We start from the raw sequence: 12,985 nt of genomic DNA, 5'->3' as shown, positions 1-12,985 counted from the left end.
AGGAGGGCAGTGTGAGGGGTACTGTGCAGGGCTAGCACACGGCAGGAGGGCAGTGTGAGGGGTACTGTGCAGGGCTAGCACATGGCAGGAGGGCAGTGTGTGGAAAGATGTGTCTTTACAAGAGAACCCTGCCTTTCTATTTTTATTACTAACCATTTCAACTTTTCTTTTCTTTTCTTTTTTTTTGGTTTTTCAAGACAGGGTTTCTCTGTGTAGCCCTGGCTATCTTGGAACTCACTCTGTAGACCAGACTGGCCTCCAACTCAGAAATCCTCCCAAGTGCTGGGATTAAAGGCGTGCACCACCACTGCCCTGCTCAACTTTCATTTTTAAGTTTTGTTGAAGACTTGGGACTACAGAAAACCAGAGTAAAAGTGATGCCAACGGCAGGCCTTAATGACAATGGCCTTAGCACGTGGGAGACGGCTGTGGCCTGGTCTTGGACAGGTCCTCTCCCTGTCTCACTGTGGCTCTGGGGCCATTACCCTGATGTCTCATAACCTCCCTGCTCCATCTGAAAATGGGGCCAGGCTGGCCAAGCCCGACAATAGAGCCTAAAGAGACTAAGTAAGGGGAGGGAGATTGGGAGAGCCACAGCCCAGCACACAGTAGGTGTGTGAGAGGCACAGTGACGACTGCATCGAGGGAGGGATGCAGCTGCAGGGCAGCACAGCTCACCTTTTTTCCACTGAGAAGATGGCGGTGCAGGCATTTTTCAGTCTGTGGACCAGTCGGGAGAGTGTGTTAAACAGAGCGTTGGTTAAGTCATCATCGTAGAACACTAGGGAAAGAAGAGGATTAGGAAGAAAGTGCACCTTTGGCAGAGATCTATTCAAAGGGACCCATGGAATCACTACGGAGTGGCTCCTTAGCATCACAAACAGTAGCCACTGAGGAGGAATGCTCTGGACGGTGCTTCCAGGATGTGTCTAAGAGTGAAGTGAGGCTTGTTCTGGCGAGGGTCTCTCACAGAAAGTTACTGTTAGCTGTTCTACACAGCAAACCACAGAAAATCAAAGCCAGCCTCTTCACGGTTGGACAGTTTACGAGACACTCAGAAGGGCGAGGATGGAGCATGCATGAAGATTCTGACCTTCCTAGAATGTGTGTGTGTGTGTGTGTGTATGTGTGTGCGTGTATCTGAGCCTGTAGTCACCTCCACTGCTTGGACATGGGTCTTCATCAATTCTGCTGTGGACTAATAGGCATACAAAATAGGAGCTTGGTAAATTGGGCATAGTGACATTGGGGACACACAGATGGCCACTGTCTGTCTGTAAGNAACTCCCAACAAACTCATCCTCCTTAGTGAAAGTTGAAGGAGTCGTTCTCTGGGCTGCTGGTACCTCCCACTGCAGGGCAGCTGCTAATCTGGTATCTCCCTGAAGAGGTGACTCAGAGTAGGCAGGGGCTGGGGGTCCCTGCAAACACCAGGGCTGGCAGAGTCCCGATCCACGTGAGCAAGGACATCCAGTTCAACAGGACTTAATTAGCTGCTGTTGGTTCAGATGGACAGGTTGTCACCGGGCAGGTTATTTTAGACTTTTTTTTAAGAAAAAAGATTTATTTATCTATTTTATGTATGTGAGTACACTTGTGTGCTCTTCAGACACACCAGAAGAGGGCATAGGATTTTATTACAGACGGTTGTGAGCTGCCATGTGGCTGCTGGGAATTGAACTCAGGATTTTTGGAAGAGCAGTAAGTGCTCTTAACTGCTGTGCCATCTCTCCAGCCCCTATTTTAGACATATTTAAGCACAGTAAAACTTTGGAAAAAGGTCTCCTGGTGACAATTATCTCAATAAAGCTTAGGGTGTGACTGCATCAAAACTCCTCTGCAAAGTACATGTGACCGTTTCCATAAAAATGGGTTCTATACCTTAAGGGCTTAATGGAGGGTAGGTTGTGGTCTAGGTCATTCCAGAGGTCACAAGGCTACCTAGTATATATGACATCTCCCTATTGACTAAGAAACAAAATTGAAGATAAAGTCTAGGGAGGGAAAGTCTGGCCTGACCTGTAGATAGCACAGATCACTGGGCTGTTAACTACATCCAGCCTTCTGGGCGGCAAACAGGTGTTCATCTCCACTGCCGAGGAGGCAACCTGGAGCATTTAACATTCCCGCTTTCCCTGTGCCCTCTACCCCAGGGGATACTGTGACACACACAGGTGATGGCAAGGACACAGGATGACAGGATGGTCTCACCTTCGGCTGCAAGCAGCACAGTGGTGTGGTCATACAGGTCAGCGATTTCTTCTTCTGACCAGCTGAAGGGAACTTTGGGATCTACAAAGAAGAGAAGACTGAGTGGCCCACTCCTTCCTGTGCTGGCCACCAGCTCTTACTGCAAACGTTCTGAAGGAAGCTTCGGAACAAGAGACAAGGCTGAGCTGTGTGTGCTGAGCTGAGAGTGCTGGTACACCCTGGTAATTCTAGAACTCAGCAGGCAGATCTCTGTGAGTGCTAGGCCAGTTGTGGCCACCTAATGAGGCTTTGTTGCACAAAAGAAAGAAAAATGAGGAAGGGAGGGAGAGACAGAGAGGGAGAGATAGATAGATATGGGGCTGGAAACAAGTCGACTTGTACCTAGGGACAGCCACACAGTTAAGGGGGACCTTTGCCACCAGTGAGGGGCAGGTTGGTTCCATCCTCACTTGCCCTAGGCCTTGTGAGAACATTATCTGTCAATCATCATCCCAATCAATTCACTGTGTGACACCAGGAAACTGGTTACATCACTCTGGATTTCAGTTTTTGTGTTTACAGAAAGGTTACTAAAACCTCTCTCAGAAGAAGTCTGGGAAGGCCAAGGGTCAAAGGGTCACAGCACAGTGTGCTTGTCAGGTGACAGGTACTTCGAGTTTCCTTACTGACAGGTAAAAGGAAAGAAGCTGCGGTATAAATAGCAAGCATCGGGTCTGACATCATCTGTGGAAGAATTGAGAAACTCTTGCAGACGTTCACGATGCTTTCTGGGAAGCGGTTTAGGCCCCGGTCACAGACCTGGGATCACACCCTGGCCTCTCTGAGTGCTGGTCTCTCCACTCCCATTCGGAACTGATTCCGCCATGGTGGCCCTGGAGGTGTGCGCAGCAGGTGATCATGGGCCCAGCATAGAATAGCCAGGGCTCTGGCTCAATGAGGTCAAAGAGCTGAGAACTCTAGGTGCCACAGAGGAGTCACTAAAGCAAGGGGACACACGAAACACACACCTGTGCAGAGGTTGTCCTTCAGCCAGTCCAGCTCCTTGACCTTAACCACGCCACCTGCAAAAGCAGAGACAGAACTCCCAGACTGCATACAAATGGCCACAGAAACACCCTGACTCCGCCACCCACCCTCACGATCTAAACAGGCGCCTATCTACCTCCTCAGTTCCTCTGTCTGCACTCTCTCCCATACCCCCTTCTCTTCCTACTTGTTCACAGTGACCAATGACAGTGACTCTATAAATAAGACACAGGACTGGTCACCCTAACAGGGGACGGCAGCTTGGTGGATGACTTAAGACTGCATGCTTATGGCAGTACTAAGAGGATGAGCCAAATGCATGAGGGAAAGAACTTGCCAGTCAGCCCAGGGATGTCAGGAAGGCTTCACGGTGTCAGGGCAGGCCATCTATGCTCAGAAACTGTGCTACACCAAGGGAACACCTGGCATCTCTCCTTCATCTGATGCAAAGAGAAGCCACCACCAACACTGGGCCCGCTGGGTGACTCCCACCTGACCCCACCCCTCTGCAGCTGGCCCTCACCTCCAGTGGCAGTCAGGTGGCTGTTGAGGGCAACGTTTCGTTGGCACATGGCCAGGAGGTCTGTGCCGACATCTAGAATGACAGAAGGGTGCACTGTGACATAGGGGTTAAGACACCTGTCTCCAGCATGTTTCATGGCGAGCTACCACCAATGGCCAGACTACTGAGCTCCGCTCATTTAAGGTGGTGGCATCTCTGGAAGCCAGATGACGGGCCTGTGACACATTCTGAATGATCTTAGGAACTTCTCTGTGAGTGTGATGTAATTTCAAATGCAAATATTAAGACAGTGCTCAGTTTCTACCCAGGACCACTCATCACCCTAAGGATCGTCAGATGAGGCACACAGGTGTTCACTGCTGCAGATGACAAACGGGGAAAGAACAGCATGGACAGAGTGCTTGGCAAAGGGCTAAACAGATGGCAACGATGATCTCCTTACTAAGAGTCATTTAGAATAATGTTTAAGGCCACAGGACCATGTTTTTTCAATACTTTTCAAGATTTTGGTTGAGTGTGTTTGTGTGCATGTGTGTACATGTATGTGCATGTGTATATGCACTATTTATATTTATACAACTATTTAATAGAGATTTCAGTTATTCCTTAAGAGTATGCATTAAAGCGTGATGGGAAGATGGCTTCATGGTTAAGATGTCACACTGTTTTGGCAGAACATCCAAGTACCCCCATCAGATGGCTCTCAACCAATTGTAATTCCAGCTCCAGGGGATCTTATGCCCTCTAGGACATCTGTACTCATATGTACATACTCCTAACACACACACACACACACACACACATTATATAATATAAAATAAAAATAAGTGGGGCATGGTGGAACACCCCTCTAATTCCACACTTTGGGAGGCAGAGGCAATGTATCTCTGAGTTCAAGACTATCCTGGTTTACACAGTAAGTACCAGGTCAGCTGAGAAATATGGTGAGACTGTCTCAAAATTTCAAAAAAAAAAAATCTCTTTTTTAAAAAAGTAGAATATAGGGGCTAGAGAGATGGCTCAGTGGTTAAGAGCACTGGCTGCTTTTCCAGAGGTCCTGAATTCAATTCCCAGCAACCCTCATAACCATCTATAATGAGATCCGGTGCCCTCTTCCTGGCGTTCAGGCATACATGCAGGGAGAACATTGTATATATAATAAATAAATAAATCTTGGGGGAGGCTGGGCAGTGATGGCGCACACCTTTAATCCCAGTACTTGGGAGGCAGAGGCAAGTGAATTTCTGAGTTCGAGGCCAGCCTGGTCTACAGAGTGAGTTCTAGGACAGCCAGGGCTACACAGAAACCCTGTCTCGAAAAACAAAACAAAACAAAACAAAATTTGGGGGGGAGAAAGGAGAACATGTAAGAGGAATAAGATGATAATTACAAAGACTGGAAACTATAGCACACATGCAGACATATGCACACATTCATACATGAACGGTTACAAGCACATTTCTTTTGAGTCCCTGGGGCAGGGACTTACTTGCTAACTCTCTGGAACTGTATCTAGCCCACAGTGGGTGCCTACGACATTGCATACTGTTGAATCACTCGGGAAATTATGAGTACATTTCATCTTCTGCTTCTCACTCTTCCCTAAGAACAAGCTTGTTTCTGTCATTAGACACAAATGTTAAGTCAATGTGTGAGGCCTACGAAGAGCACAACCTAGGGACTCCCTGAGTCATTTGCTCTGGGAGGGTGAGCAGAAAAAGGACACCAGACACTGCATGCCCATGATCTCCTGACCACAGGGTGACACTGTGGTGACTGGGTGTTGATAGTCATTTAGACAAAAAATGGGAGGTGGGGGGCAGAGAGAACCTGGTGACCTTGTTCATTTTTACAGATGGTACAAATCAGGGGCCCACTATTCCCTATTGTACAGGTAAAGAGTTGTTACCTGTACAATAAACGGTGTGTGCCATCGTGGCTGCCACGATGCTGGCGAGCCCTGTGCCTGCCCCAAGCTCCAGCACGGTGCATCCCTGGAAGAGGTCTCTTCGGAACAGGATATAGTCTGCCAGGAGTAGGGCACCCCGCCACACCTGTATGAGAGGACAAAGAAGCAAAGGTTGAGTCAAGGCTCAGGAGAGACCCTCGAGGGGGCCACACGAAGTGGACAGGGCCTACCCACCTGCTTGCCTACATCCTCCAGGGGCGTGGCCATGGTGTGCTCTGGAAAGGATAGAAACCAAGAAAGAAGTGTCCATTGTGAAACGGAAGTGGACAGAAAACAGAGGTGGGGGTAATGAATGTATGTGGGGGTGTCTGCCCTTCTGGCTAGACAGGTGGCAGAGTTAAACAACCAAAAGAGAAGCAGAAGCACGGGTTGCACTGACAGGTGGGAGCAGGCAGAGGCAGTGGGAGCAGGTAGGAGCAGGTGGAGCAGGTGGAGCAGGTGGAGCAGGTGGAGCAGGTGGATCAGGTGGGAGCAGGTGGAGCTGGTGGGAGCAGGTGGAGCAGGTGGATCAGGTGGGAGCAGGTGGAGCTGGTGGNGGATCAGGTGGGAGCAGGTGGAGCTGGTGGGAGCAGGTGGGAGCAGGTGGAGCAGGTGGGAGCAGGTGGAGCTGGTGGGAGCAGGTGGGAGCAGGTGGAGCAGGTGGGAGTAGGTGAGAGCAGGTGGGAGCAGGAGGAGCAGGTGGGAGCAGGAGGAGGTGGGAGCAGGTGGGAGCAGGTGGAGCAGGTGGAGCAGGTAGGAGCAGATGGGAGCAGTGGGAGCAGGTGGGAGCAGTGGGAGCAGGTGGGAGCAGGTGGAGCAGGTGGAGCAGGTGGGAGTAGGTGGGAACAGGTGGAGCAGGTGGGAGCAGGTGGAGCAGGTGCGAGCAGGTAAGAGGCCTTTAGGTCATTGGATGACTGCTATGTGTCCCGTGGACCAAGGCACATCAGGTCTGAACCCAGCTAAAGTACACACCTGTATCACACAACCCGAACTTCTATTCTAAAACTGAAACAGATGTACATACTAATAATAAATACAGCTCCTTCCAAAGTATGTTCTTGTGCTAACAACCGCACCAGAAGCTAACGAGTAAGTTTCATTTACATCTCTTTAAATAAAATGTTCATGAGACAGGTGATTGGTATACACTCTCAAGTCCAAACTATCTTAGAACAAGATTTTGATGGTGGGAAGGAGTGGAAACACAAGATGAAGGAGAAAAAGAAACGCTGCAAAATATCATCTCTGCGGTGACGTTACAACTCAATAGCAGTCTTTTCCTTTCCTTTCTTTTTCTTTTTTTTTTTTTTTTGAAATGGGGTCTCATACCATAGCCCAAATTGGCCAAGGGACTATGTACTAAATGTTTGCAAACAGCTGTGTGAGGTTCAAACAAACAAATGAACAAACACAGCAGAGATGTTTCCAGGGCCTGCCAAACTCACACAAACTAAAACAGTCTTATAACAAAACCCGAGGAGCAAGCAGGTTCACATCTATAAACCTGCAGGCGTGAGGCCAGCGTGGCCTGGAGAGCAAGAGCCTTCCAAAAGACAAACAAAGCAAGGGCTGGAGAGACTGCACCTCAGGCAAGGGCATGAGTCCAGTCCCTGGAATCCACACAAAGGTGGAAGGAGGGAATTAGCTTCACAAAGTTGACCCCTGACCTCCCCATGTGTGCATGTGTACACACACCAATACACACACATGCACAAACTAAACCAAATGAAACAAGATTAAAGCCCAAACAGTAGCCGTCTCTGTCTTGGCTGTTGGTCTGAAGGACTAAACCACTCCCATGCCTTTCAGAAGAAGAGGTGCGACCTGACCTATACAGGCCTCTGCTATGGGGATGATGGCCAGTCCTGATGTCTGAGTGATTCCCAGGGCCCAGCAAAAAGGGACCGAGTTTCCAGGTCAGCAAATTGGATGCCTTCCCTCTCTGCCTCTGGGAGCTAGGTTGGCACATGAGCCCTAAAGACAAGGGGTAACACAACAAAATATGGACTCAGAAGAGGCATGCTGGGGCTCAGTATGCGCCACCAGCTGGGAATCAGAACAAAGTTCGCCCACCAACCTCTCAGGGACACACTGCCTCACTGAACATGTGTGCATGTTCACATGAGCCAGCCTGGGGTGTACACCCTGAGACTGAGTTGGATTGGGTCACCCCATTTCACAGATGCAGAGAGAATCTGGAGAGTATGGGAAGTCTGCTCCCCTTGAGGGACAGAACGTGGCTCTTTGGTCAGACTGCCACTCACGAGTATCAGAGTTTTCACTGTCCCTGGGTGACTTGACCCTTAGCAGCTCTGAGCCCCAGTTCCTTTGCATACACACACAGATAACTTCTGTCCTTGCGCTCTGGTACAGTCAGACCATGCTGACAGGGATCGGGCTCAGCGGATGGCTAGAAACTGCTAATCTCATCGATGTCCCCAACACTCACACATTTGTAGTCAGTGGAGCTGGGCCATGAAAATGACCAGCTCAAGAGAAAACTTATTAAGTCAAAATGTGTCAAAATGCTTTCCTAATGTCAGGTTGAAACAGAAGAGGAATTTTTAAATCAACCCCTTTGAGTCTGCTAACCTATCATTAGCACCCAGCGAGAGCTGTATCCTTGACTCTGTGTAGAGGTGTGGTGCTCTAGGGTGAGTGACTGGGAGCCTGCTCAAGGCTGTGTGCACTCTGAGGGTAGATGTCCTGGCAGAAGAGCAGTGAGCCCAACCCATGCAACTGTGGCGGAAGACTGTGCTGTGGTGATGGTGACACCGCCAAGAGCCACCACTTCAGAAACTTAATGCTATCCTGAGCCCCTGGCTGAGAGGGAAGAACAGTCATGTTTGAAGACCCAAGGCCACAGGAAAGCAGGAGAAGGGGCAGCTTTCCCATGGGAATTTGCTGTTAGCTTCTAAGACAGTATTCCTAGCACACACTAGCTGGAGGCCAGTCACTATGGAACACTTACTCTACACTCTGGTCCTGGAGGGGAGGGAACACCCTAGTTTCTTTGCCATTGCTGTGATAAAACACTGGCTAAACGGAACTTATTTGGTTTATGCTTGTACATCTCAGTCCACCAAGGGGAAGACAAGGAGGTATCTAGGACAGGAAGCTGGAGGCAGGGCCTAAAGCAGAGACTGAGGGGAGTGATGCTTACTGGCTCATTCCTTTCTCATACAGTCCACGACCACCAGCCCATGGGTCGTGTGGCTCACGGTGGCTGGGGCAGGCCAGGAAGTGGTGTTTCTCCAGGGTTCCTACCCTCGTTTGCCTCAGTGGTGGACTGTGATCAGACATAAGCCAGATAAAACCCTTCGTCCCCAGATAAAGCCCATTGGCTCACTAAGTTAGGCTTTGGCGGTGTCCTTACGTGGGTCTGTCATCTGCTCCCTATTCTGGGATGAGGGGCTTGTTTATGTCTTCTCAGAAATGAGTGTCACACAACACTTGAGGTCACAAGACCCTTGCTCTGCCTGTTGAGCCCAGACAGCAGGCCTCACAGTGTTGTCTCCGAGTGTCTGTCAAAACCCCTTTTTGGGCCTTCTCACCTCTCCTTTCATTGCCCACTGCCCCAGCTTCCGACCCATTTGATTGGCCCACTCCAGGTTGCTGTGAACTGATACCTCCCTCCATTCACGCTCTGCTACTCAATTTCCCACGGCTTCCTTTCTCCTTGAACCCAGCTAAGCACCTCACAAACTCCGTCCTGAGCCACACACCAGGTTAGAGAACCGGGGAGCTGGAGGCAGGAGCAGGGCTTTCTGCAGGAAGTAGTACCTGAGTCAGGAGCTGGGCAGTTGGGAGCATGCTGGAAAGTAGAGGTTGGTAGCAGGCACCAGAGGTGACTGTGCAGCCCAACAGAGAACCAGAGTGAGGAAAGCACAGAAGGGTCTGGGGTCCTGGTCAGTGCTGATGAGAGGTGAGTGAGAACTGTGTCCCCCCTACCTCCCCGCTTCTTAAGCTGAGTCATCTGTAGTCCATCCAGAGGGCAATGGGAGCCTCTGCGAAGTCTTCAGCAAGTTAGTTGATCTACAGGATTTGAATAGACTCTGCTGGCCGTGGCACTGCCTGGGCTCAGCTCACTAGAACCAATCTGAACTAAGAACTGATGCCCACAGCTCTACTGTGCCCCAACAGCCAGTGTGGCTCCCTCAGGGGCCAGAGAGCACAGCCTTTATTTACCTATTTTGATGATGCTGTGGGGGCAGCTCTCATGCGCCTGGTCTCCCACGAGGTCATCTTCCTCCTGTGCTAGAATCGTGGGGTGTACCTTGTCTCTTGCGGGCTCTGCCGGGTTGGGATCAGAAGCAGCCCGTGGCCTTCGGACCACATCCAGGTCCCCATCCTCGTCCAGGGGAACACTCAACCCTTCCTGGATGGTGTTGTCATCCCCAGCCTGGAGGGACAAATCCTCATGACTGTGGCCACTTCCTGACCCAGTAGGAGGCATCTCCTCTGTGGAGACGTCTCTGGGACCACTGTCCTCAGCCCCCGAGTCTGTCCAAGAGTCCCGACTCCACAAGAGCTTGAACTGGGACAGGAAGACTGTAAGCGAGAGACACAGAGTGAGCAACACCAAGGTCGTTGTTCCTTTCCTCTGCTTTGACAAGTCTGACTGCCGACAGGAGATAGTTAGTTTTTCTTTGGAGGCAGGGTCCGTGTAGCCTAAGCTAGCCCCAAACTCACTATGTAGATGACAGTGACCTTCCAATCCTGATCTTAATTTTACAACCCAGTGTTTGGGTTGTACACAAGCACCATGACACCCACTTTTATGTGTTGCTGGTGTTAAGACTCAGGGCTGTGTGCGCTAAGCAAACACCCTACTAACTGAGTCACATGCCCAGCTCAACTAGAGATATTTCTAAAGGCCATATAGGGGTGAATGGGCTAAGCAGCAGAGACTTGCTGCACTTAACAGTGACCATCTGGGCAGCAGAAGCCACCAGCCACCAGCTTCCCATGGAGCAGCCTCTGCTGAGTGAGCACCTGTGCAGGCACCTGGCCTGAGTCGATTAGCTGCAGTGTAACTGTGAAGAGAGCACAGCGGCCATCTCAGAGGTGCGTGAACAGAGGCGCAGAGGGTGAGAGAGCTTGCTAAGTGGCCAAGGCAGCTTCAGGTGCTTCTTAAGGATGCTAGGTCAAAACAATCCCAAACACACACACACACACACACACACACACACACACACACACACTCACTCACTCACTCTTGGCCTATCCCTCACCACCAGGTAGCCCGAAAGTCACTGAGACAGATATCAGTATGAGTGCACGTTCCAGGGGAGGTATGTCAGAAACAAAAAGAGCTAGGAGTTCAGAATGGATAACCCTAGGCTGGGTCAGGCATCTGTCTACTCTGGGCCTGTTTCCATACTTGCATCCCAGGAATAAGGAATAATCCACCTGCAGCCAGCCAAGGCCAAGGCCAAGGCCAAGGCCAAGGCCAAGGCCAGTGAACTGCAGTGGCTCAGAGTCCCCAGTCCTCTCTAACTGACTTGATATTAGGTCCAGTTCACTGCTACCAACTTCTCACACTGCAGACATCATCAAGGAGCAGGGGACATGGGAAGACCTGAGGCGAGCCCTTACTGCCTTGTGCAGCCATTTCCTCTTCTTGGGATGCCTTTCTAGCTTTTAGTACTCAGTCAGTTAGCTCTGCTTCAGGCTTCTATAGTACCACATCCCACATCAAGTTCTGAGCATCCACCCAACCACCTACCTACTCATCCATCCATGCATCTTACTTATCCACCTACTCAGTCATCCACCCATCCATCTATTTATCCAGTCTATTATCTATCATCTATTCACTTTCCCAACTATCCATCATCTATTACTCTATGTACCCATCCATTCATCCATCTTACTCCTGCCATCCAGCTACTTACCACCATCTAAGTACCTGTTCATCTACCCACCCTGACCATCATTTATTTCTTCCACTCACCTGTCCATTTATCCATCCACCAACCCACCATCTATTCATTCATCTGACCTATCCACCACCCACCAGTCCATTCATCTATCCATCTACTCAACAAACATGCATTGATCATCGGCTGGGCTGGAGACACCAACCAGAATGCAGCATCTTAGGGAGCTTATACAATCTAGGGATTGTAGTGGCAAAACATCAAAGTAAACAAGGTGATTATAGACTGTGAGCTCCCTGCCCCGACATAATAAAACTGTATTTTGTGTGATACATAGTGGCAACCATATAAGGCCAGCAAATCTTTCCTTTAGCAGGTTAAGAAACGAGTATCATAAGCCCTTTGAGCCACAGGATCTCTGCTGCAACGACCCAGCTGTCTACAGCCATAAAAACACAGTAACAAGCAGCTCTGTTCGTCTTTCAATACATTATTTTTAAAAACAAAGCAGGACCAGGTTTGGCCACACAGGCTGTAATTTGTCAATGCGTGGTATAATGCGTCATCCAACTGGGCCAGTTACTGAAGCGGCACAGAGATCACGGAGGGGAGGGCGACAGGCTGGGCACACTGGCTAGAAGCCCAGTCGAAGGCCACATGTTCCTTAGAACCATGGGGGACTGGTGGGGAATCCATGTCAGGGCAGTGCTTTGGTTGGGTTTGCATTTTCAAAAGCTATGCTTGGCTGCAAGATGCAGGAAGAGGAATCAGGGAGCCTGTGCAGAAGGAAAGACAGGAAGCCGAGGAAGAAGGAACAGAGCCAGCCAGGCACAGGGTCAAGGCAGTACCACCATCTATGTACCTGTTCATCTATGCACCTGGGGCCTACAGTCACACAGAGCTCCAACATCATTCCTGCATGACAATGTGGGCTTGCTCACTTCTGCATGTCGGTGGTAGGTCAGATGTGGTACAGCAGGAAAGCACAGCATGTGCACAGTGAAGGAAGACTTAAGTGACACCATGAATGAAGTAACACCCGAGTCACTAAAGAACATAGAACGTTTGTGGCTTCTAGTTCTAACTGTATCATGGATTTTTGTTTGTTTGGTTTTGGTTTTTTGGGTGGATGGTAAGTGGTGAGAGAGAGAGAGAGAGAGAGAACATTTAAGAGTGAAATCATAAAATCCAATGTGAGGCTCCCCAGTGTCAGAATGGCTATTCTGTATAGAGGTATACAAAATGGCTAAGTGTATAGAAGTTGGCTGAGACATATAGAAGTTGGCTGAGACATATAGAAGTTGGCTGAGTCTCATTAAATCTTGTAGGTGAATTTTGTTTTCTTTGTCAGTTTTTGCAATAAAGTTTTGATTAAAAAAAGAAGAGCTTTCCCCC

General features: G+C 49.6%; 1 protein-coding gene and 1 non-coding gene across 2 annotated transcripts in view; one reads left to right on the top strand and one right to left on the bottom strand.

Annotated features, from left to right (window-relative positions):
• Window positions 1-12,985, bottom strand: part of Mettl22 (methyltransferase like 22) — a 19,701-nt gene that overhangs the window by 3,258 nt on the left and 3,458 nt on the right. The window contains exons 3-9 of the mRNA XM_021184945.2: window positions 9,897-10,259; window positions 5,904-5,944; window positions 5,670-5,814; window positions 3,761-3,832; window positions 3,219-3,272; window positions 2,212-2,292; window positions 679-781 (exon numbers count right to left, since the gene is read on the bottom strand). Coding sequence (XP_021040604.1) covers window positions 679-781; window positions 2,212-2,292; window positions 3,219-3,272; window positions 3,761-3,832; window positions 5,670-5,814; window positions 5,904-5,944; window positions 9,897-10,259 — 859 coding nt within the window. The remainder of the gene's footprint in view (window positions 1-678; window positions 782-2,211; window positions 2,293-3,218; window positions 3,273-3,760; window positions 3,833-5,669; window positions 5,815-5,903; window positions 5,945-9,896; window positions 10,260-12,985) is intronic.
• LOC115029653 lies at window positions 7,508-7,590 on the top strand. Its single transcript, XR_003835214.1, has one exon. It is a non-coding gene; the product is annotated as a small nucleolar RNA SNORD86 (small nucleolar RNA).

The sequence above is a fragment of the Mus caroli genome, chromosome 16, assembly GCF_900094665.2.
Source record: "Mus caroli chromosome 16, CAROLI_EIJ_v1.1, whole genome shotgun sequence".
Classification (NCBI taxonomy): Eukaryota; Metazoa; Chordata; class Mammalia; order Rodentia; family Muridae; genus Mus; species Mus caroli.
This window is presented reverse-complemented; position numbering and strand designations above follow the sequence as displayed.